Source organism: Giraffa tippelskirchi, chromosome 4, assembly GCF_054371585.1.
Source record: "Giraffa tippelskirchi isolate mGirTip1 chromosome 4, T2T-mGirTip1v1.2.pri, whole genome shotgun sequence".
Classification (NCBI taxonomy): domain Eukaryota; kingdom Metazoa; phylum Chordata; class Mammalia; order Artiodactyla; family Giraffidae; genus Giraffa; species Giraffa tippelskirchi.
Genome location: NC_137278.1, coordinates 195,797,372 through 195,825,083, shown reverse-complemented (window position 1 = coordinate 195,825,083; position 27,712 = coordinate 195,797,372). Strand labels below are relative to the sequence as shown.

At 40.8% G+C, this 27,712-nt stretch overlaps 1 protein-coding gene across 2 annotated transcripts in view; it reads right to left on the bottom strand.

Moving 5' to 3' along the window:
* LOC145544787 (antigen WC1.1-like) overlaps window positions 1-26,869 on the bottom strand; it is a 51,903-nt gene extending 25,034 nt beyond the window's left edge. For both annotated transcript variants that reach the window (XM_081587991.1, XM_081587992.1), the window contains exons 1-6: window positions 26,742-26,869; window positions 20,455-20,775; window positions 6,360-6,668; window positions 5,951-6,259; window positions 1,511-1,603; window positions 1,123-1,437 (exon numbers count right to left, since the gene is read on the bottom strand). In XM_081587991.1, coding sequence (XP_081444117.1) covers window positions 1,123-1,437; window positions 1,511-1,603; window positions 5,951-6,259; window positions 6,360-6,668; window positions 20,455-20,775; window positions 26,742-26,814 — 1,420 coding nt within the window. In that variant the 5' untranslated portion in view covers window positions 26,815-26,869. The remainder of the gene's footprint in view (window positions 1-1,122; window positions 1,438-1,510; window positions 1,604-5,950; window positions 6,260-6,359; window positions 6,669-20,454; window positions 20,776-26,741) is intronic.
* Window positions 26,870-27,712: the final 843 nt, after the last annotated feature.

The following is a 27,712-nucleotide window of genomic DNA, read 5'->3' as shown; positions in this document are numbered from 1 at the left end:
CAAAGCAATTAATATAACCAATCTGGTACAAATGACTATCGATGCTTGATTGGATATTTTGAGTACATTGGCTATCTCCTGCATCATTTAACATTGATTGTCTTCAAGTAATATCTCAGTTTGATTGCTATCAACTTCAACTGGTCTATCCTACTGTGCAGTACTGTCCAGTGAGAAATCTCCAACACAAAACGTCATAAAACACTTTTGATGAGTTTGATCAGTCACCATACTTCCATACACTCTACAAATTTGTTTTGCATTTCAGTTGCATTTCTATCCTTTCTTGAAATAATAAACATACTATGCCAAAACTGTTGCTTTTTTCTTCCATTTTCAATATTAAAATGGCTACACAAAAATTCACCAATTTTGATTTTTTTTAAGAAGGGATGCATGCTGATATGATAGCTGCCACAAAACAATCTAACAAAATTGTTTCCAATGAAGTGAAAGACAACTAACTGTTACTAGACTATCTTACAGGAAAAAAAGAAGGAATATTTTGGCCAAACCTACAGAAACATTTTCTTTGCTCTGGCTAGAGGGAGGTGTGACTCTGGATAACGGTTAGAGACTACAGCATTGCTGGTCTGATGATGGATGAAGGGGGTCTATGAGCCAAGGAGTGCAGACGGTTTGAAAAGAAACTGGATATGAAAAATGGGATTCTTCACCAAAGCCTCAGAAGTGATGTGGCCCTGCTGAAACCTTGATTCAAGCCCAGGGAGATCCTGTTGAACTTTGAACCTACAGAACTCTAAGGCAATAAATATATGTTGTTTTAAACCACTATGTGGTAATTTGTCACAGAAGCAAACAGAAACTAGTACCATGGACTTAAGATTTTCGTCCCGTATGTAAGGCAAGGTGAATCCGACTTTCAACTGGACATTCTATGAAACGGCTCTGCCAGGAAACTTTGCTGAGAAGGAAGGACTAGAATGTCAGCTGCTGCAGGAGGAAGTAAAAACACCTAGTCTTCATATCTGCTGGAAAGACAGGCTCCATGCGAGGAAGCCTCTTTCTCTGGTCCTTTCAGTATATCTCCCTCAGGACTAAGACTCCAGGTCTCTAGGGCTCCACCCCTACCCCAGCCTGTGGTCAGTGTGCAGCGCAGACCTGAGCAGATGACCCCCGCGTCCTGCTTGTGTCTGCAGTCATGCCGCCCCCAGCCCAGGGAAGGGCATCTCCACACGTGAGACTCATTTCCTGTGCAGTTCAGGTCGTCCAGCCAGATGGGCCCAGATCCTGCCCCGAAGTGAGCAGATTCCGTGGCATTGAGGGCTTCTCCGCAGCCCAGCTGCCTGCACACCACACGGGCATCGTCCAGGTCCCAGCCGTCATCACAGATGGTGCCCCAGGAGCCCTGGTCAAGGATCTCCACTCTCCCGGCGCAGGGACCGCCCCCGTCCACCAGGCGGAGCTGTCTGCTGTCTGAGGAGAGAGAAATGGGACAATGGGGAGGTGACAGGGGATTTAAAGGGTCTTCTGTCCTGTGGGACCTCACCTGAGCAGTAGGCGGCGTTCTCCTCTGGGGCTGCAGAGCCTGCTGGTTCAGACACGGAGTCATTGCACTGGGGCCGGACCTGGGTCTCGTTTCCTGTAGAAACAGCAATGTTTAGAGGGTTGGTGGGTAGAAAAACAGGAAATTGAATTAAGCTAAATAATGACCTAGTGATAAGTCTGAGATAAACAATGCTAATGTAACAGTTCAATTCAGTTCATTTCAGTCACTCAGTGGTGTCCAACTCTTTGCGACCCCATAGACTGAATGCATGCCAGGCCTCCCCGTCCATCACCAACTCCCGGAATTTATTCAGACTCATGTCCTCCGAGTCAGTGATGCCATCAAACCATATTATCCTCCGTTGTCCCCTTTTTCTGCCGCCTTCGATCTTTCCCAGCATCAGGGTCTTTTACAATGAGTCAGTTCGTCACATCAGCTGGCCAAGGTATTGGAGTTTCAGCTTCAACATCAGTCCTTACAATGAATATTCAGGACTGATTTCCTTTAGGATGGACTGGTTGGATCTCATAGCAATCCAAGCGACTCTTAACAGTCTTCTCCAACACCACAGTTCAAAAGCATCAATTCTTCAGCTCTCAGCTTTATTTATAGTCCAGCTGTTACATCCGTACATGACTACTGGCAAAACCACAGCCTTGACTAGACAGACCTTTGTTGGCAAAGTAATGTCTCTGCTTTTTAATATGCTGTCTAGTTTGGTCAAAGCTTTTCTTCCAAGGAGCAAGTATCTTTTAATTTCATGGCTGCAGTCACCATCTGCAGTGATTTTGGAGCCCCCCCGCCCCCAAATTAAGTCTGTCACTGTTTCCACTGTTTCCCCATCTATTTGCCATGAAGTGATGGGACCAGATGCCATGGTCTTAATTTTCTGAATGTTGAATTTTAAGCCAACTTTTTCACTCTCTTCTTTCACTTTCATCAAAAGGCTCTTTAGTTCTTCTTCACTTATTACCATAAGGGTGCTGCCATCTGCATATCTGAGATTATTGATATTTCTTCTGGAAATCTTGATTCCAGCTTGTGCTTCATCCAGCCTGGCATTTCGCATGATGTACTCTGCATATAAGTGAAGTAAGCAGGGTGACAATATACACCGTTGACGTACTCCTTTCCCTATTTGGAACCAGTCTGTTGTTCCATGTCCAGTTTTAACTGTTGCTTCCTGACCTGCATACAGATTTCTCAAGAGGCAGGTCAGGTGGACTGGTATTCCCATCCCTTTAAGAATTTTCCACAGTTTGTGGTGATCCACACAGTCAAAAGCTTTGACATAGTCAGTCAACCAGGAATAGATGTTTTTCTGGATCTCTCTTTCTTTTTTGATGATCCAGCAGATGTTGGCAATTCGATCTCTGGTTCCTCTGCCTTTTCTAAAACCAGCTTCAACATCTGGAAGTTTACGGTTCATGTACTGTTGAAATGTAACAGTAAGGTTATCAATTTAGGGTTCACCTTCTCTAGGGAGAGATCTGCTTCTGCCAGTGCCACAATTGTTTTCAGCCAACCATTGCACTAAGAATGAGTTAAATGAGCTCTTTTGTCTCTAAATCTATCCATAAACAGGAAAAGCAAAATAAAATCTTTCCCAAAGGGATTCTACCACTTTTTCATCTACAATGTTTGTTATTAAAAGCAATACACATATAAAAGAAATCTCATAGAAAAGCAGGAGGAAAAAGACATTAGAAACAATTTCCCAAGTTGTTCAGTTTCTAGAGTTATGTGATGGAGAATTTAAATAGCCATGATTGAAGGCCTCATGGAATTAATTGACAAAAGAAATTGACAAAAAAAAAGAGACAAATTCTAGTGCTGAAAAACTTAACAGCTGATGTTAAGATATAAAGGATGACCATTTCAGCACATTAGCTCAGCATAGAGTAGAAACAGTAAACAGAAGATGAGAGGACAAATAGTCTTCTATTTAGAGATGCAGGTCATATAATAAGTGCCCTGGTTGCTATTGTTGTTGTTTAGTCACTCAATCATGTCTGATACTTTTCGGGATCATATGGACTATAGCCTACCAAGCTCCTCTGTCCATGGGATTTCCCAGGCAAGAATGTTGGAGTAGGTTTCCATTTCTATCTCCAGGGAGTCTTCAAGACCCAGGGGCGGAACTCGTGTTTCCTGAGTTGGCAAGAGGGTTCTTTACCACTGAGTCACCAGGAGGCGTATCCTGGTTATATTGCTGTATAATAAATTTTCCCATAAAACTTAGCCACTTAAGGAAAAATATATACTTCATTTTGCTTAAGACTTCCTGGGTAAGTAATTTCGGAAAGATCCCACTTGGCAGTTCTGTCTTAGAGTCTTTCATGTGGTTGCATTTAGATGTCATCTGGAGCTGAAGTGGTCTGATGACTTGACTGAAGTGTGGTTACATAAGGAAATCCCTTGAAGCATTTTAGAGGTAAAGAGACATCATGTCTGCAACCTAATTCAGAAAGATTTTACATATTCATGGAGAAATGTGGTGGGAGGGGGACAGAACAAAAGACAGAAACAGAGATAGAGAGAGATGTCAATTGAGGGGAGAGATTAAAGCAGAATACTAACATTGGGAAATGCAGCTAAAGGTCTTCTGGATTCTTTTATTATTCTTACATCTTTTCTGTAAGTCTCAAATTACATCAAAATAAAAAAAGGGAAAAGTAAAAGCAAGTCAGAGATAAATCATTCCTAGGATACTTCCACTAAAAGAAGTACTTATAACACCAAAAACATAAAATGCCTGGGAGAGAAACCTAGCAGAAGATGGGCAAAACCTTGGAGAGAAATTGGAAACCTAACTGAATGGAGGGATATAGATATATATATATATAGTGTCAATGAATTAGAAGACTCAACATTGTCAGTCAATCACCTCAAGTTTCTGTGTAGATTAACTCTAATCTCAAAAAAACCCGACTTTTTATTTTTGGTGAAAAATGACAAGCTGAGTGATGCCTCTCCTGGTCCATTGATTGAGAATCAGCCATGCAATGCAGAGAACTCAGATTCGATCCTTGGTGTGAGAACTAAGATCCCGTATGCCATAGAGCATCTCAGCTGGAGCTTCACAACTAGGCTGTCCATGTGTCATAACAGAAGATCCCTCAAGACATAATGAAGATTTATATGCTGCAACTAATGTCCAACACAGTCAAAAACAAATACACAATTTTTTTAAAAAACAAAAAGCTGATTCCAAAATTGAAATAATATACAAAAGAACAAGAATGACCAACACAGTTGATGAAAAAAGCAACAAAGGTAGATAGGTTAATAATATAAAGTAACTCTTTACATTAAAATTATCCAGACTTACTATAAAGTTACAATAATTAATAAATGCAGTATTGGTGCAAAGATAGACAAATGATACAACGGAAGAGAATGAAGAGTCTTAGTAAAGACTCACACATATGCTCTTCTTCTTATGACAAAGGTGGCACTGCAGTGGGGAAAAGAGTCTTTTCAGAAATAGATTCTGAGTCAATTTGATACCATATGAAACTTGATCTTATCTTACACAGATATCAATTGCAGAAGGGATGCACAATTCTACGCAAGAGAAAAATAATTAAACTTATATGAGATACTCTTCGAGAATGTTTTTATGGTCTTGAAGTAGACGAAGTTCATTTGAAAAGATCTAAGAAGCATTAAAAGTAAAGGAAGAAGTTGGTAAATTGCAGTTTCTTAAGATTAAGAGCTTGGCTCATCCAAGAACACCATACCATTAAGAAAATGAGAATGAAAGACCAAAGGTTAAACACACAAGATAAATAACATGTTTGCACCCGAAGTCATTGTCATGGTAAGATGTAGCATCATATTTGTAATAGTCAAGAACAGGAAACAACTCAGATCTCTACCATCTATTGTGGAATGGACCAATTCATGGTCGTGTGATCTTTCAAAGACATACTTTACAGTAATAAAAATGAATAAAATGCTTCTACAAGCAACCTCATGAGTGAATCTCAAATATAATGCTGATGCAAAGTTATACACAAAAGAAAGCACACTGCATAATTTTATATACAGTTCAAACAGTGGCAAAACACTCTATGGTAGTAGAAGGTAGGTAAGCAGTCTTAACTGGAGAGGAGGGAGACACAGTTATGGGGAGGCAACAGCGACTGTGGTGCTGGGAATGTTCTCTTTGCTGATCTGGGTACATGACTGAAGCCTACAATTACTGCTTATACACTGCTTTCTATGATTATATTTAAATAATAGTGTTGCTTAAAATTACATTATTGCCCCTTACCACTTCTTGCCCTGACTTGCAAAATGAATGAACAATGAGAAGAACCACATTTCACCCTGAAATATCTGACTTTTGATGCCAGTTTCCTGTCACTCTGTGCTCTTCAGGACATTTCACTCCAGGAGCATCCTGAGTACCAGTAACCCTTCACCCTCTCTTACCTGAGCAGATCACAGAGGCAGTGTTTCCATGGGAACAGTCAGGACCACCCAGGGCAGTCACAGGACAACTCCACAGGAAGGACTCAGCCCCTGAGCAGTGAAATCGGACTGTTGAGATCTGATCACCTCCTTCCATAAAATGTGGTCCTCTGCGGGTGGAGATGGCGACTCCACAGCCGAGCTGACGACAGACAACATTGGCGTTGGCCAGACTCCAGTGGGAGGCACAGAGAGCTCTCCATCGTCCAGAAATGCTCATTTCCACCTGCCCCTCACACTGAGAGGAGCTGTTTTTCATGAGTCGGACTTCTGTCGGACATTGGTAGAAGAAAACAGGGTTTCAGCACACTCTGATTTTCTCACCTGAACACGGTAAGGAGAGAGGTTATAAACCTGATCTACATCTCACCTGAACAGATAACCTGAACAGCCCCACTGTGTTGACAAGTGCCCCCTGGACAGGGCACTCTGGGGCACCACCAGAGCTCAGGCTCCTCCCCTTTACACCTGAACTCTTCAGCCCAGACCTGGCCACCTGACTCTCTGAAGGGCAGTTGTCCCAGGACAGACACAACCTTGCCGCATCCCAGTTCTGCACAGATGACCTGTGCAGTGGGGAATGTAAAGTTTCCATCAGACACTGGGGTCCAGTCTTCTCCAGAATGAACTTCTACTCTCCCTGAGCAGGGTCCATCTCCTTCGGCTAGACGCATAAACCCTAAGAGAAACAGATAAGCAAACCCAGTGAATGTTCTTGATCCTGACTTGACAAATGGAAACAACACATCACAGGCAATGATGTGAGTGCTTTTCTTTTCCAGGAATGGGGCATGGAGAGAGAATTTGATCGTTGGTTTCAGAGTTGCCTTTTCATGAACAGGATTCTGAAGAGAAGTTCAGAAGAATTTGCAGGGTCAGTTTGGGATGACTGTATCCCAACAATGTATACTCTGAGAATGGTTAGAAATATGAATTCCTTATCTACAGGCCTGGAAACCACAGAGTCCAAGACCTATCATCAGAAATGGCTGAATACCAGGAACAGGTAATTTATCATTGATTGGAGAAGTGAATTTCACATTTAAGAGCCCAGGACTACAGAGCCCAAGGAAATTGCATAATGTGTTGGCACTCAAATGTGGATGCAGACATATGAAGAACAGAACCACCCCAGAGAGACATGGACTATGACAGAGTAGAGATCTGTCCTCCAGACGAATTTAGGAAATATTCCTGAGACTTGTGAGGCTATTATTTTCAATAGTTTTCTCTCCCAGGAGCTAGTCCTCAAGTGAATTAGGTAAGGAAAATCATGAAGCAGGATCCATGAGTGCATGGCAACCTGTAGAGGGGTTGTCTGAGAGAAGAAATATAGACATTATAAATAATCAACATTTATGGTTTTTATATTTTTCTGATAATTTTTAATGGCAAATATTCCAAGAATTTCTTAGGTGACTTCAGTGGGAAAGAACATGAGTTAAAAAAGCTCAAAGAGTCATAGAAGAGGGGGTGTGGTCCTAACCATCTCTCTTGAAACCCCAGGATTTGTCAATGAACTTGGGAGAGAGTGAGTTCTATTGGAAGTTTATGGGACTGTGAGTTTGCCAAACAGTTCCTATTACAGGTTTTTCTTCTGAGACAGGAATCACAGAAAATCTGATATTTTACTGATTTTAATTCTATTATTTCACATTTCTGTATTCATATTTGACATCAAGATGACAGAAAAGGAGATTCCGCTGCTCTCATTCTCCCACAGAAACAGGGTGTCCCCAGCAACATGGCTGCCAACTTCAGACAGAACTGTGGACCCAGAATCAGCTCCATGATGTTGCTCCAACCCTCCACCACCATGGTCCTGGGCAGTCCTGTCTACCCAGAAATCCAGAAGGAGGCACAACCTGTTGGCAACTCTGGTAATAGGATGGCCGACTGCAGACCTGAGTATGGATTAAGAAGCAGCCCTTTGACTTAGGTCCAAACCCATTCTACCACAGTAGGGAGGCAATCCTGACCATGCAGGAACCCAGAGAAAACCACACCCATCCATGCCTTTGCTACATACCCACTGACCATAGATGCCAAAGCAGCTCCAGGAGCAGCCACATAACCTGACTCCAGCTTTGCTAGTCCATGATTCCAGAGGCAGTCCTATCAGTTCAAGGACAAGGCAGTAAATCTTTACTTGTGGAAACCAGTCTGTAAAGTCTGGAAGAAGTGTCTGCTCCTTCAAATGCACAGCCACCAGTGCAAGCCTACGCAGATCATGAAGAATCTAGCAAACATGACACCACCAAAGGAAACTAATAAAGCTCCAAAGCTAATCCTAAAGAAACAGAGATGTATGAACTGCTTGATACAAAATTCAAATTCATTGTTTTGAAGCTCAGTGACCTACAAGAGAATACAGAGAGACAAGTAAATACAATCAGGAAAAATATACATGAATAAAATGAGAAGCTTCATAAAGAACTAGAAAACATAAAAAAAGAAACCAAACAAATTCTGGAGCTCAAGGATTTAATAATTGAGTTACAAATCCAAATGAAAATGTCAAGCAAACTCTATCATGGAAATCAAAGAATCAATAAGCTTAAAGACATTTCATTTGAAATTATCAAGTTAGAAAAACAAAAAGAAAAAACAGTGAACAGAATACATAGCACATATGGGATACCACAAGCAAGATATATATATTTGAGAATCCCAGTAGGAAAAAAGAAAGAAAGGAGCAGAAAGCTTATTCAAAGGAATAATAACTGAGAAATTCCCAAATCTCTGGAGGGAAATGGATGTCTTGATTCATGAAGCCCATGAGTTTCCAGATAGGTGGAACCCAAAGAGGTCCACACCAAGACATGTTATGGTTAAATTACCAAAATTTAAAGACAAAGAGAAAATTTTGAAAACAGAAAAAAAAAAGTGACTTGTCACCAAGAAAAACCCTTTAAAACTAGAAACCTTTTAGGCTAAGAGAGCAGGATGATACATCAAAAGTACCACAGGAAAAAGAAAACCTTGTCAACCCAATCATCAAAACTTTATATGGCTAAACTGTCCTCTAAAAATGGAGGTATTAGATATATATATGTGTATATACATATGTGTGTATATACACAGAAAAGCGCTTCCCAGGTTGCTCAGAGTTAAAGAATCAGCCTGCCAATGCAGGAGACGCAGGTTTAATCCCAACCACCTCCACCACCACCAAAACAACAATAATATATGAATATTATATATGTTATATAATACATGTGTGTGTATATACTGTGTAATGTATACATATTATACATACACTTGTGTGTGTGTTAGTTGTTCAGTCATGTCCAACTCTTTGTGACCCCATGAACTATATATAGTCCACTAGGTTCTTCTGTCCATAGAATTATCTAGGCAAGAATACTAGAGTGGGTAGACAATCCCTTCTTCAGGGGATCTTCCCAACCCAGGGACCAAACCTGGGTATCCTTCACTGTAGGAAGATTTTTTTACCATTTGTGCCACCAGGGAAGCATATATATACATGTCATATAAATATAATTATATGTCATATATATATATAAAATGACAAGCAAAATCTGAGGGATTTCATCATCACTACATTACCCAAGTGCTAAAAGGAGTTCTTCAAGTTTAAATTAATAAACAAGATAGGATACAAAAGTATCTTCATATATGAAAGTGTAAATCTTACTGGTAAAGCTAAAGAGAAATACAGAATATTGTAATACTGTAATAGTGGTACATAACTTGCCTTTAACATTAGAAGGCAATGGCAACCCACTCCAGTACTCTTGCCTGGAAAATCCCAGGGATGGAGGAGCGTGGCAGGCTATAATCCATGGGGTCACAAAGAGTCAGCCACGACTGAGCTACTTCACTTACACTTTCATGTAAATATAAATCAAAAGACAATCATAAAAGTAACTATAACTACAGAAAGCTGCTGTTGGAAACACAATATAGAAAGAAGTAAAATCTGACATCAATTACTTAAAATGTAGGGGAGGAGTAAAATGCAGTTTCTGCATGCTATTGAAATTAAGTTGCTTTCATAACAGTACTTAACTTCTGCTATATACTGTCATAGTTATGAAATGTTTTATACAAGTTCCATGGTAACTACAATAAAAAGTATAGTACATACACACACCAAAAGAGAAATGAATCAAAGCATACTACTATAAGAAATCATCAAGCCACAAATGCAACACAGAAGAAAGCAGGAGCAAGAAATTATAAAACAGAGAGAAAATAATTAATAAAATGGCAAAGTAAGTGCTTATCTTTCAGTATGAGTATAAATGTGAATGTACTACACTTTCAAATCAAAAGATATAGATTATCTGAATGGATTAAAAACAAGATCCAACTACATTCTGTGTATAAGAGACTCACTTTAGATTTCATGACTCACATAGGCTGAAAGTGAACAGGTGGAGAAAGAGATGCCATGCAAATAATAACTAAAAGAGATCTAAGTCAGGCAAAAGAGACTTTAAGTCAAAAACTGTCACAAGAAACAGTTCAACTGGAAGATATAACAACTACAGATATAGATGTACCCAACATTATAGCATTTATATACAAGACAGCATGGACAGCTCTTAAGGGAGAAGTAGAAGCAATACATTAACAGTAGCAAACTTTAATATCCCACTCTCTATAATTAATAGATCATTCAAATAGAAAATCAATATGCATTTTTCTCAAGCACACATGGAATATTTTCCAGTATAAATGACATGTTAGGTTGAAAACAAGTCTTAACAAATTCAAGAAAATTTGAATCAGGTATCTTTTCTGACCACAATGGAATGAAACTAAAAGTCAATAATGGTAAGAAAACAAAAAAATCATGAATAGATTTAAAGTAAATAATATACATATTTTAGATTGTATTTTAGGATTGTACTTTCTATATCTGTAATGAATGCCATTGGACTTTTGAGGGGGATTGCATAAAACCTGTAGTTCACGTTACAATATTGATTCATCCAGTCCATGAACACAAGATACTTCTTCATTTATCTATATCTTCAGTTTCTTTCATAAATGCTTTATAATTTTGAAAGAAGGTGGCATGCTGCCCAAAGAGAGGGAGAAGGGAGTAAGAAGGAAGCAGAAATCAAGTAAGGCCTAATTTGTAGAGTTCTGAGCTTCAAAAGCCTCAATCTGTATAAAATACACAAGTATTTGGGGAAAATAGTTGTTAAACTAGTAACTAGCATATTTCATTCCACTCTGCTCCTCCTATGTGCCACCTAACTGTTCCATCCTTTCCCATTTCTCCCACTTCAGACAAGCAAACACAATTTTAAAACATATGGATGGATGGCAAAGAAAATGGATAAAGGAAAACAACTGCTGTAGAAGTGGAGTGTAATTTGGGTATGTGGCAAGCAAAAGTGGGATAACAAGAAGTTTTGAAGTTAAAGTAGAGAAACCAAAATAAAAATTTATCACTTTGTCACCAAAGGGACATATTTTGAAGAGAATGCAATGTAATTCAATGAAAAACATTGTTTGATTCATCAAGTACAATTCCCTGCTACCTGACTGTATTCTGATTATTTATTGCTAGAATTCTTTCTGTTAAAGGACTTCTAAGCAATGCCCAACATCCAATCAAAAAATTACAAGGCTTTCTAAAAAAGAAAAATGTAACTCATAGCAAAATTTTAAAAGAGCAATCACTAAAAACAGATTCCAGAAATTATTTAACTGACTGCTAATATTTTAAGCTTGCCTGCTAACATATAAAACTAGGCTGCAGTTCTAATACAAAGTCCTTGCCCATGTGGAGGCAAATAGAGAAAACTTGGAACAACCATTATGAAGTGGTGAAAGAGATCTCTGAGGAAAAATTGGAGAGCAGATTTGAAATACATGAGAAAACCATCAGAATGCGTAGAAATGTATGCCCCATGAAGGAGACTGAGTGTTCTAGCTGAAGAGTATCAGACTGAATGAAAGTGGAGGTGTGTGTTGATAATCTTAAGGTAAGAAAAAAATTTACGGTCATCTGAAATTACTTTGAAGTGTTACATTTCCCTCCTTATTTTAAGGTGATACATATTTATATGGGGACCAGATTTTCTATAGTTCTAACATCACATTATGCAAGCTGACATGAACTGTACAAATTATAGGAAATTCGTTTTGGTGAAAATGAACTAATCTGTTCCGGGGATTTTATCCTAACTTTTCTTGCATTTCACTGCCATTGAAACTTGCATGAAAAGCACTCACTGCCTTCTTTCTCTTCTCCCTGGTTTGCTCCAAGGCTGCCAGACAGATCAAGGATAGGTATGACATAAAACCTACATTTTTTTAAAGTATCAGCATTGAAGTCAGAAATGAAATTCAAACAGTTTCTTATTAGAATTTCATTAGTTAAAATAAAAATATCTAATGGCCAAGTACCGAAAAAAAAGAAACAGCATCTTCTGCCTATATTCTAGAATAAACAACATATCAGCAAGATTTTTTAAAAATATAGTTTTGGTCAATTGTGTGCTTCCAGGAGAATTTCATTTCTGATATAATGTAGTTTTAGTATAGTCCTTAATTAGCTATGCTAGTAGGTGGGAAACCATTTTGAATAATGTAAAAAATATTCCTGGAATGCATATTTTGTTGTTAAATTTTATAAGCATGTCTTATTTTATGAAAAGTTACAGCATTATATTGTTCCTCAAGAGCTAAAGCACTCCTGCTTCACTGCTCTCCTATTTAATATCTTTGTATTCTCATTCCATCCTGTTCCTGGTGCCATCTCTTTCTATTTCTAATGCCACTGCTGTCTAGTTGGTGGGAAGAGAAAAAGAAAATGATGACAGACTTTGGCTTAAAGGTCTTTACCATTCATAGGGCTAGGATTAGGAAAGGTAATTTAGTACCTGTTGTAAGAATATACCAGAGGGCTAAAGGAGCTGTTGGCAGTTTTGGATTGGGTTATCACAGAAGGGATGGTTTTGATCTGCCTGGCTAATCACTGAGCATTGACTATAATGAGATTGTCACTTTTAAGGTTTCTTCATTTGAGGATTATGAAATTCTCTGAAAGGCATAGCTCTTGAAAGCACCACTCTCTGAGTCCTAGATGAAATTATTCATTAGATAATTCACAAAATTATTGTTTATATATTGGATGAAAACCAGTGTTGCTGTTGTTAATCTTGGCTGAAGACTTGTGTTTTTCTCGTGGCCTTTTATTTGATTAGAGGCAAGATTCACGTTGACTTTCATAGCATTCTTAGCACAAATAATTTTTCTATTTTTTGTATGTTTTATTTCATTTTAAAATTAATTTTTATTGAAGTATAGTTGACTTAACAATGTTTTGTTCTGCTCTACAGCAAAGTGAATCAGTTATACATGTACATATGTCTACCCTTTTTTTAGATTCTTTTCCCAAATAGGTCATTACAGAGTATTGAGTAGAGTTTCCTGTGCTATACAGTATTTTTTGTATATTTTATTTCAGAGTATAAAGACATGGATTATTCTTATAAATCCTGACTATGAGATTACGAGAGTTTAAGGTGAAAAGTATTGGCTGTATGAGGAATGGATGCTAGGTAGGTCAGTGTTTTGGGTAAGGTTTGGGTTGTGTCTGCTCGACTTTGCTGTAAGTAATTCATCTTCTACAGTGGCTAGATTATTCTTTTATTTCGCCACCTCCTCCATTAAATCCTCCTCTGGTCCCTGATTTTCTGGATTACAAGTCACTTCGTAATCAGGTTTTAGGCTGCCCAAAGACTTTTGAGAAAAACCTTGCAAAATCTTCTCTCGTTCCTGTCCTGGGAATTTATATGGTTCTGTGCCTCCCAGATTCCTGCCTTTATCCCTGACTTCTTTCTCTTTGTCCTGATTTGTCAGAATTTAATTTTATGATCAGTGTTCATGGCTGAATATTCTTCAGTGAGTTTAGATTTCTTTGCCCAAAACCAACCTCTTCGGTTCATTTCATCAATACCCAGAGTATCCAGGTGATCTCAGAGGAGCCAAAGCTCCTTTTTTTCTGCCAGAGCAAGCTCCATTTTTTGTTGTTGTTGTTGCTGTTTTTTTTTTTTTTTAAGTATATATATTTTTTGCTACCTGCAAAGTTTGTACTTCCTGTGTAAGGAACATTTCTGAGTCTTGGCTTAACTTTTTTTAATTTGGCTTTTAGCTTCATAACGTTCAGGTTTCTCTGATACAGTTTTTATGTGCTCTTCCAGGAAGCAAGCTTCTAGAATTCAATATTGGTATTTTTAGTACAAAAATAAACATATAGTCATAATAGAATAATTATTTTCATTAAGGGAAGAAAGGATTGCTTTCTTATAAGAGAGCAGAAGTGGTATTTAAGGAATGTGTAACATAGCTGAGCAGGCAATCAAAAAATAAAGTATCTATGAGAACTCAGGGGAGAAGGCAATGGCACCCCACTCCAGTACTCTTGCCTGGAAAATCCCATGGACGGAGGAGCCTGGTAGGCTACAGTCCATGGGGTCGCTAAGAGTCGGACACGACTGAGTGACTTCATTTTCACTTTTCACTTTCATGCATTGGAGAAGGAAATGGCAACCCACTCCAGTGTCCTTGCTTGGAAAATCCCAGGGACCGGGGAGCCTGGTGGGCTGCCGTCTATGGGGTCGCACAGAGTCGGACACGACTGAAGCGACTTAACTTAACCAATATTTTAAGACACTAATATAAATAAGCTTTATGTAGCAAAAAAATAAAGCAGAGAAAAAAAAGTAGAAAAAATAGACAAATGGAACTTCTAAAACTGAAAAATCATGTATGTAATAAAAAATTGTCTCGATTAACATAAAAAGAGATTAGATAGGGCAGAACAAAAAAAGGGGGTGGGGAAATTAAGCACATATCAATAGAGACTATCCAAACTAAGCAGAGAGAAAAAAAGGCAGAAAACAAACCATGAATGGAAACTCTGTGGCACTTAGGACAAGAGTAAACCATGTAAAAATATGTGTTTGGCAACTCAGAATAAGGGATGAGTAGAAAACTACTAGTAAATAATGGATGGAATTTTTTCCAAATTTAATGAAGGCTATAAACAAAGCCAAAAAGCTAAACAAACTCTGAAAGATAAAAATAAGGAAAACTACGTCTGACACTTGGTAATATAATTGTGGAAAACCAGTGATAAACAAACAAACAAATACCTAGAAGTGTCATGAAATATTGACATGTTATGTAAACAGGGACAAAAATAAGTATTACTGGCTATTTATTAGAGGCAATGCTAGCCATAGGCCAACGTAAAAATATCTTTAAGGTAGTGTGGTGGAATTTTCTAAACTAGAACTCAGTCATGAGTGAAAATATTTTTAAAAATTATTAAAAGTTAAAATGTTTTCATTTAAAAGAGATGATAGAATTTGAGACCACCAGACCATAACTACACAAAAAATGTTATAGTAAGTTATTCAAGCTAAAGGAAAGTGGTAACATGTGAAAACTTGGGTCTCCTCAAAGCTATAAAGACTGCTCTAAATGATAATTATGTGGGAAAATACAAAAACTATTGCATATTTTTGAGATAATAGAATATTTAAGACAAAAATAGCATCAACATTTTATAAGATTTATTAATTTGTTTTACTATTTGTTAAAGAGCTTCTTGATGAAAGTGAAAGAGGAGAGTGGAAAAGTTGGCTTAAAGCTCAACATTCAGAAAACTAAGATCATGGCATCCGGTCCCATCACTTCCTGGCAAATAGATGGGGAAACAGTGGAAACAGTGGCAGACTTTATTTTTGGGGGCTCCAAAATCACTGCAGATGGTGATTGCAGCCATAAAATTAAAAGATGCTTACTCCTTGGAAGAAAAGTTATGAACAACCTGGACAGCATATATAAAAGCAGACACATTACTTTGCCAACAAAGGTCTGTCTAGTCAAGGCTGTGGTTTTTCCAGTAGTCATGTATGGATGTGAGAGCTGGATGGTGAAGAAAGCTGAGTGCCAAAGAATTGATGCTTTTGAACTGTGGTGTTGGAGAAGACCCTTGAGAGTCCCTTGGACAGCAAGGAGATCCAACCAGTCCATCCTAAAGGAAATCAGTCCTGAATATTCATTGGAAGGATTGATGCTGAAGCTGAAACTCCAATACTTTGGCTACCTGATGTGAAGAACTGACTCATTTAAAAGACCCTGATATTGGGAAAGATTGAAGGCCGGAGGAGAAGGGGATGACAGAAGATGAGATGGTTGGATGGCATCACTGACTCAATGGACATGAGTTTGAGTAAAGTCTGGGAGTTGGTGATGGACAGGGAAGCCTGGCGTGCTGCAGTCCATGGGGTCGCAAAGAGTCAGACACGACTGAGCAACTGAACTGAAATGAACTGAACCGAACTGACACACTACATTTTAAGGGCTTCTCTGATAGCTCAGTTGGTAAAGAATCTGCCTGCAATGCAGAAGACTCCAGTTCAATTCCTAGGTCACGAAGATCCACTGGAGAAAGGATAGGCTACCCACTCCAGCATTCTTGGGCTTCCCTTGTGGCTCAACTGGTAATCCACCTGCAATGCGGGAGACTTGGGTTCTATCCCTCGATTGGGAAGATCCCCTGGGGAAGTGAAAGGCTATCCACTACAGTATTCTGGCCTGGAGAATTCCATGGGCTGTATAGTCATCCATGGGGTTGAAAAGAGTTGGACATGACTAAATGACTTTTGTTTTCGGTTTTCACTTATCATATTAAGGTAAAATGTGCAAGATAGCAAAGTATAAGGACTTAGGCTCACCTCCTCTCACAAAAGCACCAAAATCACAACTAACTGCTGAACAACCATCAACAAAAAAAGAGTGTAACCTATCAAAAAAGTTATTCTACATCCAAAGAGAAAGAAAAAGCCACAGTCAGATGGTAGGAGGGGTGCATTTCCAATATAATCAAATCTCATACCCACCAGGTGAGTGATCCACAAACTGGAAAATAATTATATGACAGATTCTCCACAGAATGTTTCTGAAACTCAGGTCAAGCTCCCCACCCTGGGGGTCTGGCATCAGGAAGAGGAGCCCCCAGAGCACTTGGTTTTGAAGGCCAGGGGGCTTGATCATAGGAACTCCACAGGAACAAGGGAAGTGAAGTGAAAGTCGCTCAGTCATGTCCAACTCTTTGCGACCCCATGAACTGTAGCCTGCCAGTCTCCTTTGTCCATGGAACTCTCCAGGCCAGAAAACTGGAGTGGGTAGCCTTTCCCTCCTCCAGGGGATCTTCCCAACCCAGGAGTTGAACCCAGATCTCCTGCATTGTAGGCAGATTCTTTACCAGCTGAGCTCCCAGGGAAGGCCACTGGGGCCCAGGGAAAAAGCCATGACTTCAAAGAAGCCAAAGCCAGGCCTACCTGTTTGTCGTATAGGATCTCCTGGGGAGGTGGGGGCAGCTGTGGCTCATTGCAGGGAAAAAAACATTGGTGTCAGAAGTACCAGGGAGTACTCACTGGTGTGAGCTCCCCTGGAGGCTGCCATTTTAACACCAAGATCTGGCCCCACCCAACAGCCTGCAGTCTCCAGTGATGAGATGCCTCTGGTCAAACAACCCACAGGGCAGGAACACAGCCCTGCCCATTAGCAGATAGGCAGTCTAAAGTATTTCTGAGCCCACAGCTGCCTCTATACACCTCTTTTGGCATGGCCTTGCACACCAGAAGATCAAGAACTAGCTCCATCCAGTAGTCAGCAGGCGCCAATCCCTCCCACCAGGAAGCCTGCACAAGCCCCTAGCTGAATCTCACCCGCCAGGGGGCAGACACCAAATGGAAGAAGAAGGACAACCCTCCAGCCTGTGAAAGAGTGACCACAAATGCAGAAAGTTAGACAAAGTGAGATAGCAGTGGAATATTTTCCAGGCAAAGGAACAAGATAAAATCCCAGAAGAACAACTAAGTGAAGTGGACATAGGCAATCTGCCTGAAAAAAAAATGCAGAGTACTGATAGTAAAGATGAACCAAGATTTTGGAAAAAGAATGGAGGCATGGAATGAGATGAGGCAAAAAATGTTTAACAGAGAGCTAGAAGATATACAGAACAGAGTTGAAGAATAATATAGTAAAAGAAATGAAAATTATGCTAGAAGGAATCAATAGAAGAATAAATGAGGCAGAAAAAGAGATAAGTGAGCTAGAAGAGAGAATGGTGAAAAGTCACTGTTATGGGACAGAAAAAAGAATGAAAAGATGTGAGAACAGTTTAAGAAACCTCTGGGACAACATTAAATGCACAAACATTCACATTGTAGGGGTCCCAGAAGGAGAAGAGGGCTGAGAAAATGTTTGAAAAGAGAATAGCTGAAAACTTCCCTAACATAGGAAGGGAAATAGTTACTGAAGTCCAGAAGCACAGCGTCCTAAAGGGGATAAACCCAAGAAGGAACATATCAAGACACGCATTAATCAAATTGACAAAAGCTAAAGACAAAGAGAAACTATTAAGAGCAACAAGGAAAGAACAACAAATAACTTACAAGGAATCTTCATCAGTTTATCAGCTGATTTTTCAGCAGAAACTTTGCAGGCCAGAAGGGAGTGGCAAGATATATTTAAATTGATAAAAGGGGGAAACCTACAATCAAGAATACTCTACCGAACAAGGCCCTTGTTCAGATTCTATGGAGAAATCAAAAGCTTTACAGACAAGAAAAAGCTAAAAGAATTCAGCACCACCATCCGTCAGTCAGTCAGTTCACTCACTCAGTCGTGTCTGACTCTGCGACCCCATGGACTGCAGCACGCCGGGTCTCCCCGTCCACAACCAACTCCTGGAGCTTGCGCAACTCATGGCCATTGAGTCAGTGATGCCATCCAACCATCTCATCCTCTGTTGTCACCTTCTCCTTCTGCCTTCAATCTTTCCCAGCATCAGGGTCTTTTCAAATGAGTCAGTTCTTCGTATCAGGTGGACAAAGTATTGGAGTTTCAGCTTCAACATCAGTCCTTCCAATGAACATTCAGGACTGATCTCCTTTAGGATGGACCGGTTGGATCTCTTTGCAGTCCAAGGGACTCTCAAGAGTCTTCTCCAACACCACAGTTCAAAAGCATCAATTCTTCAGTGCTCAGCTTTCTTTATAGTCCAACTCTCACATCCGTACATGACTACTGGAAAAACCATAGCCTTGATTTAGCAGACCTTTGTTGGCAAAGTAATGTCTCTGCATTTTAATATGCTGTCTAGGTTGCTCATAACTTTTCTTCCAATGAGTAAGCGTCTTGTTATTTCATGGCTGCAGTCACCATCTTCAGTGATTTTGGAGCCCCCAAAATAAAGTCTGCCACTGTTTCCACTGTTTCTCCATCTATTTGCCATGAAGTGATGGGACCGGATGCCATGATCTTTGTTTTCTGAATGTTGAGCTGAATGTTTTCTGTATGTTGAGTGAAAAAGTTGCCTTAAAGCTCAACATTCAGCACCACTATACCAATTTCCAAGCGCTAAAGGAACTTCTCTAGGCAGAAAATTAAAAGACCAGAGAAGGAAAAAGAAAGTATGAATGAGAAAGTTTACCAGTAAAAGCAAACGTACAGTAAAGTTAGGAAAGCTTTCACACACAAATATGATACCAAAACTAGCAATCACGAGGAGAGTAAAAATGCAAGGTATTGGAAACTCATTGGAAATTATGAGACCAGCAACTTACAATAGACTGAATATCAAAACTTCATGGTATCCACAAACCAAAAATCTATAGCATATATTCACACAATAAAGAAAAAGGAATCCAAACAAAACATTAAAGATAGCCATCAAATAATGAGAAGAGAACCAAAGAGGAAGGGAAGAAAAAAAGACCTACCAAAAAAATACAAAGCAATTAACAGAATGTCAGTAAGAACACATATATCCATAATTCCCTTAAATGTAAACTGATTCAATGTTTTAACCAAAAGACATAGATTGGCTGGATGAAAACAAAAACAAGACCCATATATATGTATTGTCACTCATCAGTGGGTCCTCTTACTCCATTTTGGAGGCATCTCTGCTTGGATCAGGGTGTTCTATTTGCACCTCCCCCAAGTACCCACCTCCTGATATTCTGTCTCTCTAGGACCTGTGAGTATAATGAACTCACACCTCCTCTTACCTATACCTCTACTATATCACCTCTTATAGCTGCACTTGTCTGACCATCCTATGGAAAAACAAAAACCTACCATGATGAACCTAGTTAACATAGGTTCAACCAGGCAGTTATACATGTATGATATATTTGACTCCTCTCACTGCCTCCTGTGACACATCACACAAACCTGAAGGGTACAGTGACCAATGGATCTGGAGCCTTTCCTGTTCAGGGCCAAGCAAGCCCTTCTGCTCCCTTGAACACCTACTGCTCTAGGAATAACTGTGTGGCTGGAACCTTCATCCATGTATGTACTAAAGACTGTGATCTGTATTCTTATAGTTAGGCTGGGAATGAGATTGAGGCTTTTCCTGCTGGAGATCCCCTCCCAGACAAGACAGGACTTACCTGAGCAGACTGCTCCAGAATCGCGATCATGGGAAAAGCCCTCAGGACGATAATCTTTAACAGTAGGATAGGTACACTCCATGATAGCTGACTCTGTCCCTCTGCAGTAAATATAAGAAAACCAAATGGGGCCAACTGCTGGTCCAAAGTAAGCTCCTTGGGGAGCATCAACAACAGCTCCACACCCCAGCTGTCTGCACACCACAGCTGCCTCTTCTAAGCTCCACTTGTAATCAACCACTGTGCCCCATTCTCCTTGGAGCTTCACTTCCACTCTCCCCTCACAGCGGTGACCTCCATCCTTCAGCCTCAGCTCCAGATCTGCAAGACAGACAGACAAAAATGCAGGACAGGTCTTAGGACACCATGCATTAGTATACTGCCAAGTAATAAAAAATGAACACTCTGATCTCTGAAAAAAATTCTCTGTGTATAGCATTTGTTGATTTCTGTGGTATATATATGCCCACCATAACCAACTCTAAGCTCCCAATGTTCCATCACTGTACACGGAGCAGGAAGGGAGGCACCAAGTATTTCTCATGAACCTGTACAACCAGCTCCAGGGACACCACCAAGGACAGGCCTTCAGAGACTCTGGATGCTGCTCTCCCTGTAGATGTGCCCAAGGCTACTAGGGCCCAGCTTCCCCATCTCAGTTACAGCTCATGGCCCGGGATCCAGGGAGGAATCCTCCCTCTCCTTCCCTGTCCATAGGGAGCATCTCATCCAGCTTAGAAACAGAGGGCTGTGGTAACAGGCTCTAAAGTGTTCTGATTATTTCTGCTGCTTAGTGTTCGCATCCTTGTGTAATCCCCACACTCAAATGTACCTAGTAACATGCATCTACCACATGGAATTTGGCAAAAGGGATGAGATGTCACTTATGAGATTAGATTTCAGCTCAACAATCTACCAAAGTCTGAATGCTGCTAACAACCAGGGAAGTACATGGGCGATATCCTCCCCTGGTTGAACCTTCAGATGATTGCATCCTTGTGAGACATCATGATTCTGAGGACCCAGGTAAGCCATGTCAATTCTTGACCCACAGAAAGTGTGAGATACTAGGTGTTTGCTGACCTAAGCTGCCGAGTTCAGTAGTAATTGGTTGCACAACAACCCATAACTGATGCAGGGCTTCCCTCCAGAGTCAGAAGACAGCAGGTAAACAAGCTGGGTGTTTATACATGAGCCTTCACTGCTTCTTCCAGGTGAGACTTCTTCCTGTGTGACCAGGTCTGCTGCCTGGTCCCACCTGGAACTGGGACCGAAACCACCTCTCTCTATCACATTAGATCTCACTCAGTGTCTCAGGCTCCTGCCTGCCTGTCAGGAACTGAGAAGTGAGTTCCCTGAGACCTTGATCGGCACCATTAGCTTTAAATTCAGGTCAGAAAATGGGAATCTTTCTTACACTCTACCAAGATGTTGTCCCTGAGGCACCCTTAACAGCGCTCACATCTCCACCCTGCTCCTTGTGCTCTCACTCTGGAAACCAAAGTGGTGCATCACAGCAGGAACATCTGGGGAAATACTGAACCGGAGAAGATCCTGGTGTATAGTCAGATCAGGCAGGCAGCCACCCAAAAACCGGAATCTGGCTGCTTGAAAAACAGAAATTATTTATCTTATCACAGTTCTGGAGGATGGTAAGTGCGAGATCAACGTGCTGGCAAGGCGGTGTTCATTCTGAGACCTCTGCTCTTGGCTTGTAGCCATGGCTCCCCCAATGTGTGCTCACCTGACCTTTCCTCGGGACAGATGCACAGGGAGAGAGGGAGGGAGATCTGTCTCATTCTCTTCTAATAAAGTCACCTATTGGATTAAGGCCACATCCTTATGACCTTATTTAACCTTGGTGTTAGTGGTTTAGTCACTAAATTGTGTCCAACTCTTGTGACATATGGACTGTAGTCTGCCAGTCTCCTCTGTCCATGGGATTTCCCAGGCAAAAGTACTGGATTGGGTTGCCATTTCCTTCTCCAGGGATCTTCCTGACCCAGGGATCAAACTCGCCTCTCCTGCATTGGCAAGAGGATTCTTTACTACTGAGCCAACAGGGAAGCCTATTAAACCTCAGTTACTTCCTAAAGACCCTATCTCCAGTGCAGTCACACTAGGGGGCTAGGATTCAACATATTAATTATGGAGGGACACAGTTTACTCCACAGACCCAGAGAGGTCCACCCTAGGAAGGAAATATAGATACTTGGGGGGAGGTAAGGGAAACAGTAGAAGTAGAGAGACACCCTATGATGCTTACTCAGATATTTTAGAATTCTGACACTGAAGTAAGAGTAAAGCATGGAATAGGATCCTGAAAGCACACAAGAAGCTACTTTTTTTTTTATTAATACTAAATAATTAAATTTTTATTAATGATAAAATTATCTATGGAGAGGCAGGTATTTTTAAAGTACTATAAATACAGAAAATAATAAGACAATGTCCTTGCCTACATGGAGCTTTTATCTCGTTTATGACACAAACACATATGTGATTTCATTACTGCGGAGAGGTCTAGGAGATTTTCTCGGTAATGGTGGGCTTGCTTATTGAGGCTATCTCTTCTGCTGAAAAAGTAGAATTAATTTACTAAAAATTATCTAAAATCATTAAAGACCTAATAAAATAGGAGGGGAAAATCGGCTTTAATATGAAGGGAGCTTGTAAATTTATTGAGTTTCAAACAGATAGAATCATTAAAAAAAAGCAAAAAACTAACCAGAAATTCTGGAGCTGAATAATACAATGAATGAACTCAAGAATTCAATACAGAGCATCAAAAACAGACTTGACTATCAGATAGAGAAGGAGAAATATCATATGATATCCCTTATATATGATTCCAAAAAGAAATTTTAAAAATGGACTTATTTACAAAACAGAAAGAAACTCACATATTAGAGAACTTAACTTATCGTTACCAAGGGAAAAGAATGAAGGGAAGGGATAGTCAAGGAACTTAGGACCGACTCCTACTGACTGTTATATGGCAGCCTGAATGGGACGGAAGTTTGTGGGAGAATGGATACACATATATATATGTATGGCTGAGTTTCTTTGCTGTTCACCGGAAGCTATCACAACATTGTTAATTGGCTATACTCCAATATGAAACAAAAAGTTTTAAAAAATGCAGACTTGACCAAGCAGAAGACTCAATGAGCTAAAAGAAAGAGCAGTTGAAATTATCCAATCAGAGGAGCAAAAAGAATGCAAAGGAATAAAGAAAACCTACAGGAATTATGGATGCCATTAGGAGAAACAAGGTATCCAAGATGCCTGCTCAGTCATGTCTGACTCTTTGCAACCCCATGGACTGTAGCTGGCCAAGGTCCTCTGTTCATGGGATTCTCCAGGCAAGAATACAGGAGTGGGTTGCCATGGCCTTCTTCATGTGGTCTTCCTGACCCAGGGATCGAACCCATGTCTCTTACATCTCCTGCATTGGCAGGTGGCTTCTTTACCACTAACACCACCTGGAAAGGCCAATGCTCGGGTTCTAATTTTACCTGTGCTACTTACTCAAATCTTATCTGTCTTATTTAGGCAAGTGATTTAACTTTGCTTTGCCTCAGTTTCCTGATCTGGTTTTTGAGATAAATGTATTCTGCCTTGTAGGACTATTGTGCACTCAAATTCATATAGGTAACAACTAGAGGAGGTGATGGAATTCCAGCTGAACTATTTCAAATCCTAAAAGATGATGCTGTGAAAGTGCTGCACTCAATATGCCAGCAAATTTGGAAAACCCAGCAGTGGCCACAGGACTGGAAAAGGTCAGTTTTCATTCCAATCCCAAAGAAAGGCAATGTCAAAGAGTATTCAAAGTATGACACTGTTTCACTCATCTCACACACTAGCAAAGTAATGCTCAAAATTCTCCAAGCCAGGCTTCAACAGTACATGAACCGTGAACGTCCAAAACTACAAGCTGGATTTAGAAAAGACAGAGGAACCAGAGATCAAATTGCCAAAATTCGTTGGATCATCGAAAACACAAGAGAGTTCTAGAAAAGCATGTATTTCTGCTTCATTGACTACACCAAAGCTTTTGACTGTGTGGATCATAACAAACTGTGGGAAATTCTTAAAGAGATGGGAAAACCAGACCACCTTACCTGCCTCCTTAGAAATCTGGATGCAGGTCAGGAAGCAACAGTCAGAGCTGGACAAGGCACAACAGACTGGGTCCAAATAGGGAAAGGAGTACATCAAGGCTGTATATTGTCACCCTGCTTTTTTAACTTATATGCAGAGTACATCATGCGAAATGCCAGGCTGAATGGAGCACAAGCTGGAATCAAGATTGCCGGGAGAAATATCAATAACCTCAGATATGCAGATGACACCACCCTTATGGCAGAAAGGGAAGAAGAACTAAAGAGCCTCTTGATGAAAGTGAAAGAGAAGAGTGAAAAAGTTGGCTTAAAGCTCAACATTCAAAAAACTAAGACATGGCCTCTGGTCCCATCACTTCATGGCAAATAGATGGGAAAACAATGGGAACAGTGGCTGACATTATTTTGGGGAGCTCGAAAATCACTGCAGAAGGTGACTGCAGCCATGAAGTTAAAAGACACTTGTTCCTTGGAAGAAAAGCTATGACAAACCTAGATAGCGTATTAAAAAGCAGAGACATTGCTTTGCTGACAAAAGCCCATCTAGCCAAAGCTATGGTTTTCCCACTAGTCATGTATGGATGTGAGAATTGGACCATAAAGAAAGCTGAGCACTGAAGAATTGATGCATTTGGACTGTGGTATTGGAGAAGACTTTTGAGAGTCCCTTGGACTGCAAGGAGAACAAATCAGTCCATCTGAACAGAAATCAGTCTTGAATATTCATTGGAAGGACTGATGCTAAAGCTCCAATACTTCAGCCACCTAATGGGAAGAACTGACTCATTTGAAAAGACCCTGATCCTGGGAAAGATTGAAGGTAGGAGAAGAAGGGGAAGGGAGGATGAGATGGTGGGATGGCATCACTGACTCAAAGGACATGAGTCTGAGCAAGTTTCAGGAGTTGGTGATGGATAGGGAAGCCCATCGTGCTGCAGTCCATGGGGTTGCAAAGAGGCTGACACAACTGAGCGACTGAACTGAACTGGGGCAGTAGTCACAGTAGTAGTATAGAGAGCTCCAATATAAATCATGCCAAAATGACAAACATCACAATTTAAAAAGCACAAATGTCATCAGCAAGAAATGAAGGAGGAAATGAGCATTAAATTAGTGAATATATGCTAGTTTTTGCCTATGAAACTGGATAAGATTTTAAAGCTTAGTAAAAAGCAAATGTTGGTGAGGGTTAGTGGAAACTAATATTCTCCCAAAATACTAGTGGAAATAAAACTCAGGGTAAACGTTTCAAAAGGCACTTAATCTCTATGCACCAAAAGCCTTAAAGATATTCACAGCCCATTAAACAACAGTTCCACCCAGAGAACATCATTAGAGAAATAATCATGAATGGTCTTTACATTTAAATACAGAAAAGCTCAGAGCAACTTTTTTCATAATAGCAGAAATGTTGAAAACTACTAAATGCCTGATGAAATAAAATTTATATTTTAAGGCAGGACAAGAAATATGGGAGGCTGGGGGATGGGAGAGAGGACCCAGAGAGAGGCAGGCAGGTACACAATAATCTCTGATCTGGTTACATGCAGCAGACATGACACCCAGCCCTGCGGGCACCCTGTGTGTTTCACAGACCAACGGACTCAGTCCCTGCTCAGCAGTCTCATTCCTCTCACATAGACAGACTCCACACCCTCATACAGCCTCATACACCCACAAACACCCTCACATACACTCTCACACCCTACACATACACACACACACACAGAGACACAGAGAGAGAGAGAAACACAGAGAGCCTACAGGAGCACAGACACAGAAAACACGGGGACCCAGGGACAGTGCTCACACACCAGGCTTGTGGAGCATGTGGGAACAGCCCAGAGTCCCAGCTGAGGTCAGTCGCTGGACCTTCCACACTCTGGGAGCCAGTGGGACTCCTGGAAGCTCCCTGAGAACAAGCGAGACAGTGGAGGGACTCAGGCTGACCCAGCTCGGTCCAGACCAAACCTCACTGCTCTGTAAAATCCGCCGCTACGACCAGAGGACCCTCCACAGGAGAAGGACCAGTATTCACAGTCAGCGTGGCTCCTTTTTGGTCAAAAACACTGAGGCTCGGCTCCGCAACTACAGACATCTTTGACTTCACCAAGGCATCCACTCCCTGCTGTGGACCCAGGACAGTGGGGCAGCTCTTACCTTGACCACCCACCACAGTGCCGAGGAGGAGGACACAGAGTCCTTGGAGGGAGAGGTGTCTGCTCAGAGCCATCCTGACCCCACGTCCCCAAGATCACAGTCCCAGCTGCAGAATCAGCCTGTGAGGAGGCGTCAGGGTGCCAACCGGGGTCTATATAGACCACCCCCTACATCCTCCCTTCTGAGAGCCAATAGCAACACCTTTCACCATTTCAGGCACTATCGGAGGCTGCATCTGCCCCTTTCTGAAGCTCAGACACCAATGAGCTTCTGAATCTTCCACATCTCCTTATATGAGCAACACGGTCCTTTGACCTCCTGCTTCCGTGGTCCTGAGAGCCGGGCCCCATGACTGGGACTGGGATAGAAAAGGTGCATCAAAAACCATGAGTGCCTTTCTCTCTCCTAATCACCCTGGTCGACATCTGCAAACGGTGAGATCTCACAGGGTCTGGGTGTGGGATCTGTTGGCCTGTGGAGAATATCTTTTGTAGAATCAAGTAATGATTTTCCCCAGCACTGAGCTTAAGGTGGAAGCAGAAAACTACAAGAAGTTTTGAAATACAATAATATTTATCAGGTCAGCAGAAAATGAGGGCCAGGAGAACAGCAATTCACAGGTGACTGTGGAGGCATGAAGTGAGACCCATCAAGTTGGGGGGATCAGATTGCAGGTCTTTTCTCCATTCTCAGAATGATCTGGAGACTGGGTCCTGGAGCACATGCCTGTGTGCTCAGTCGTGTCTGACTCTTTGCAACCCTGGACTGTAGCTCTCCATTCTCTTCTGTCCAGCGGATTTCCCAAGCAAGAGTACTGGACTGGATTGCTATTTCCTTCTAAAGGGATCTTTCTGACTCAAGGATAAAAACTGCATTGGCAGGCGGGTTCCTTATAGGGACGATCAGACATGTTAAATCCCTTTCCCTTTATTGCATTTTATTTTATGTGAAATATCTCTTTCAGATACTCA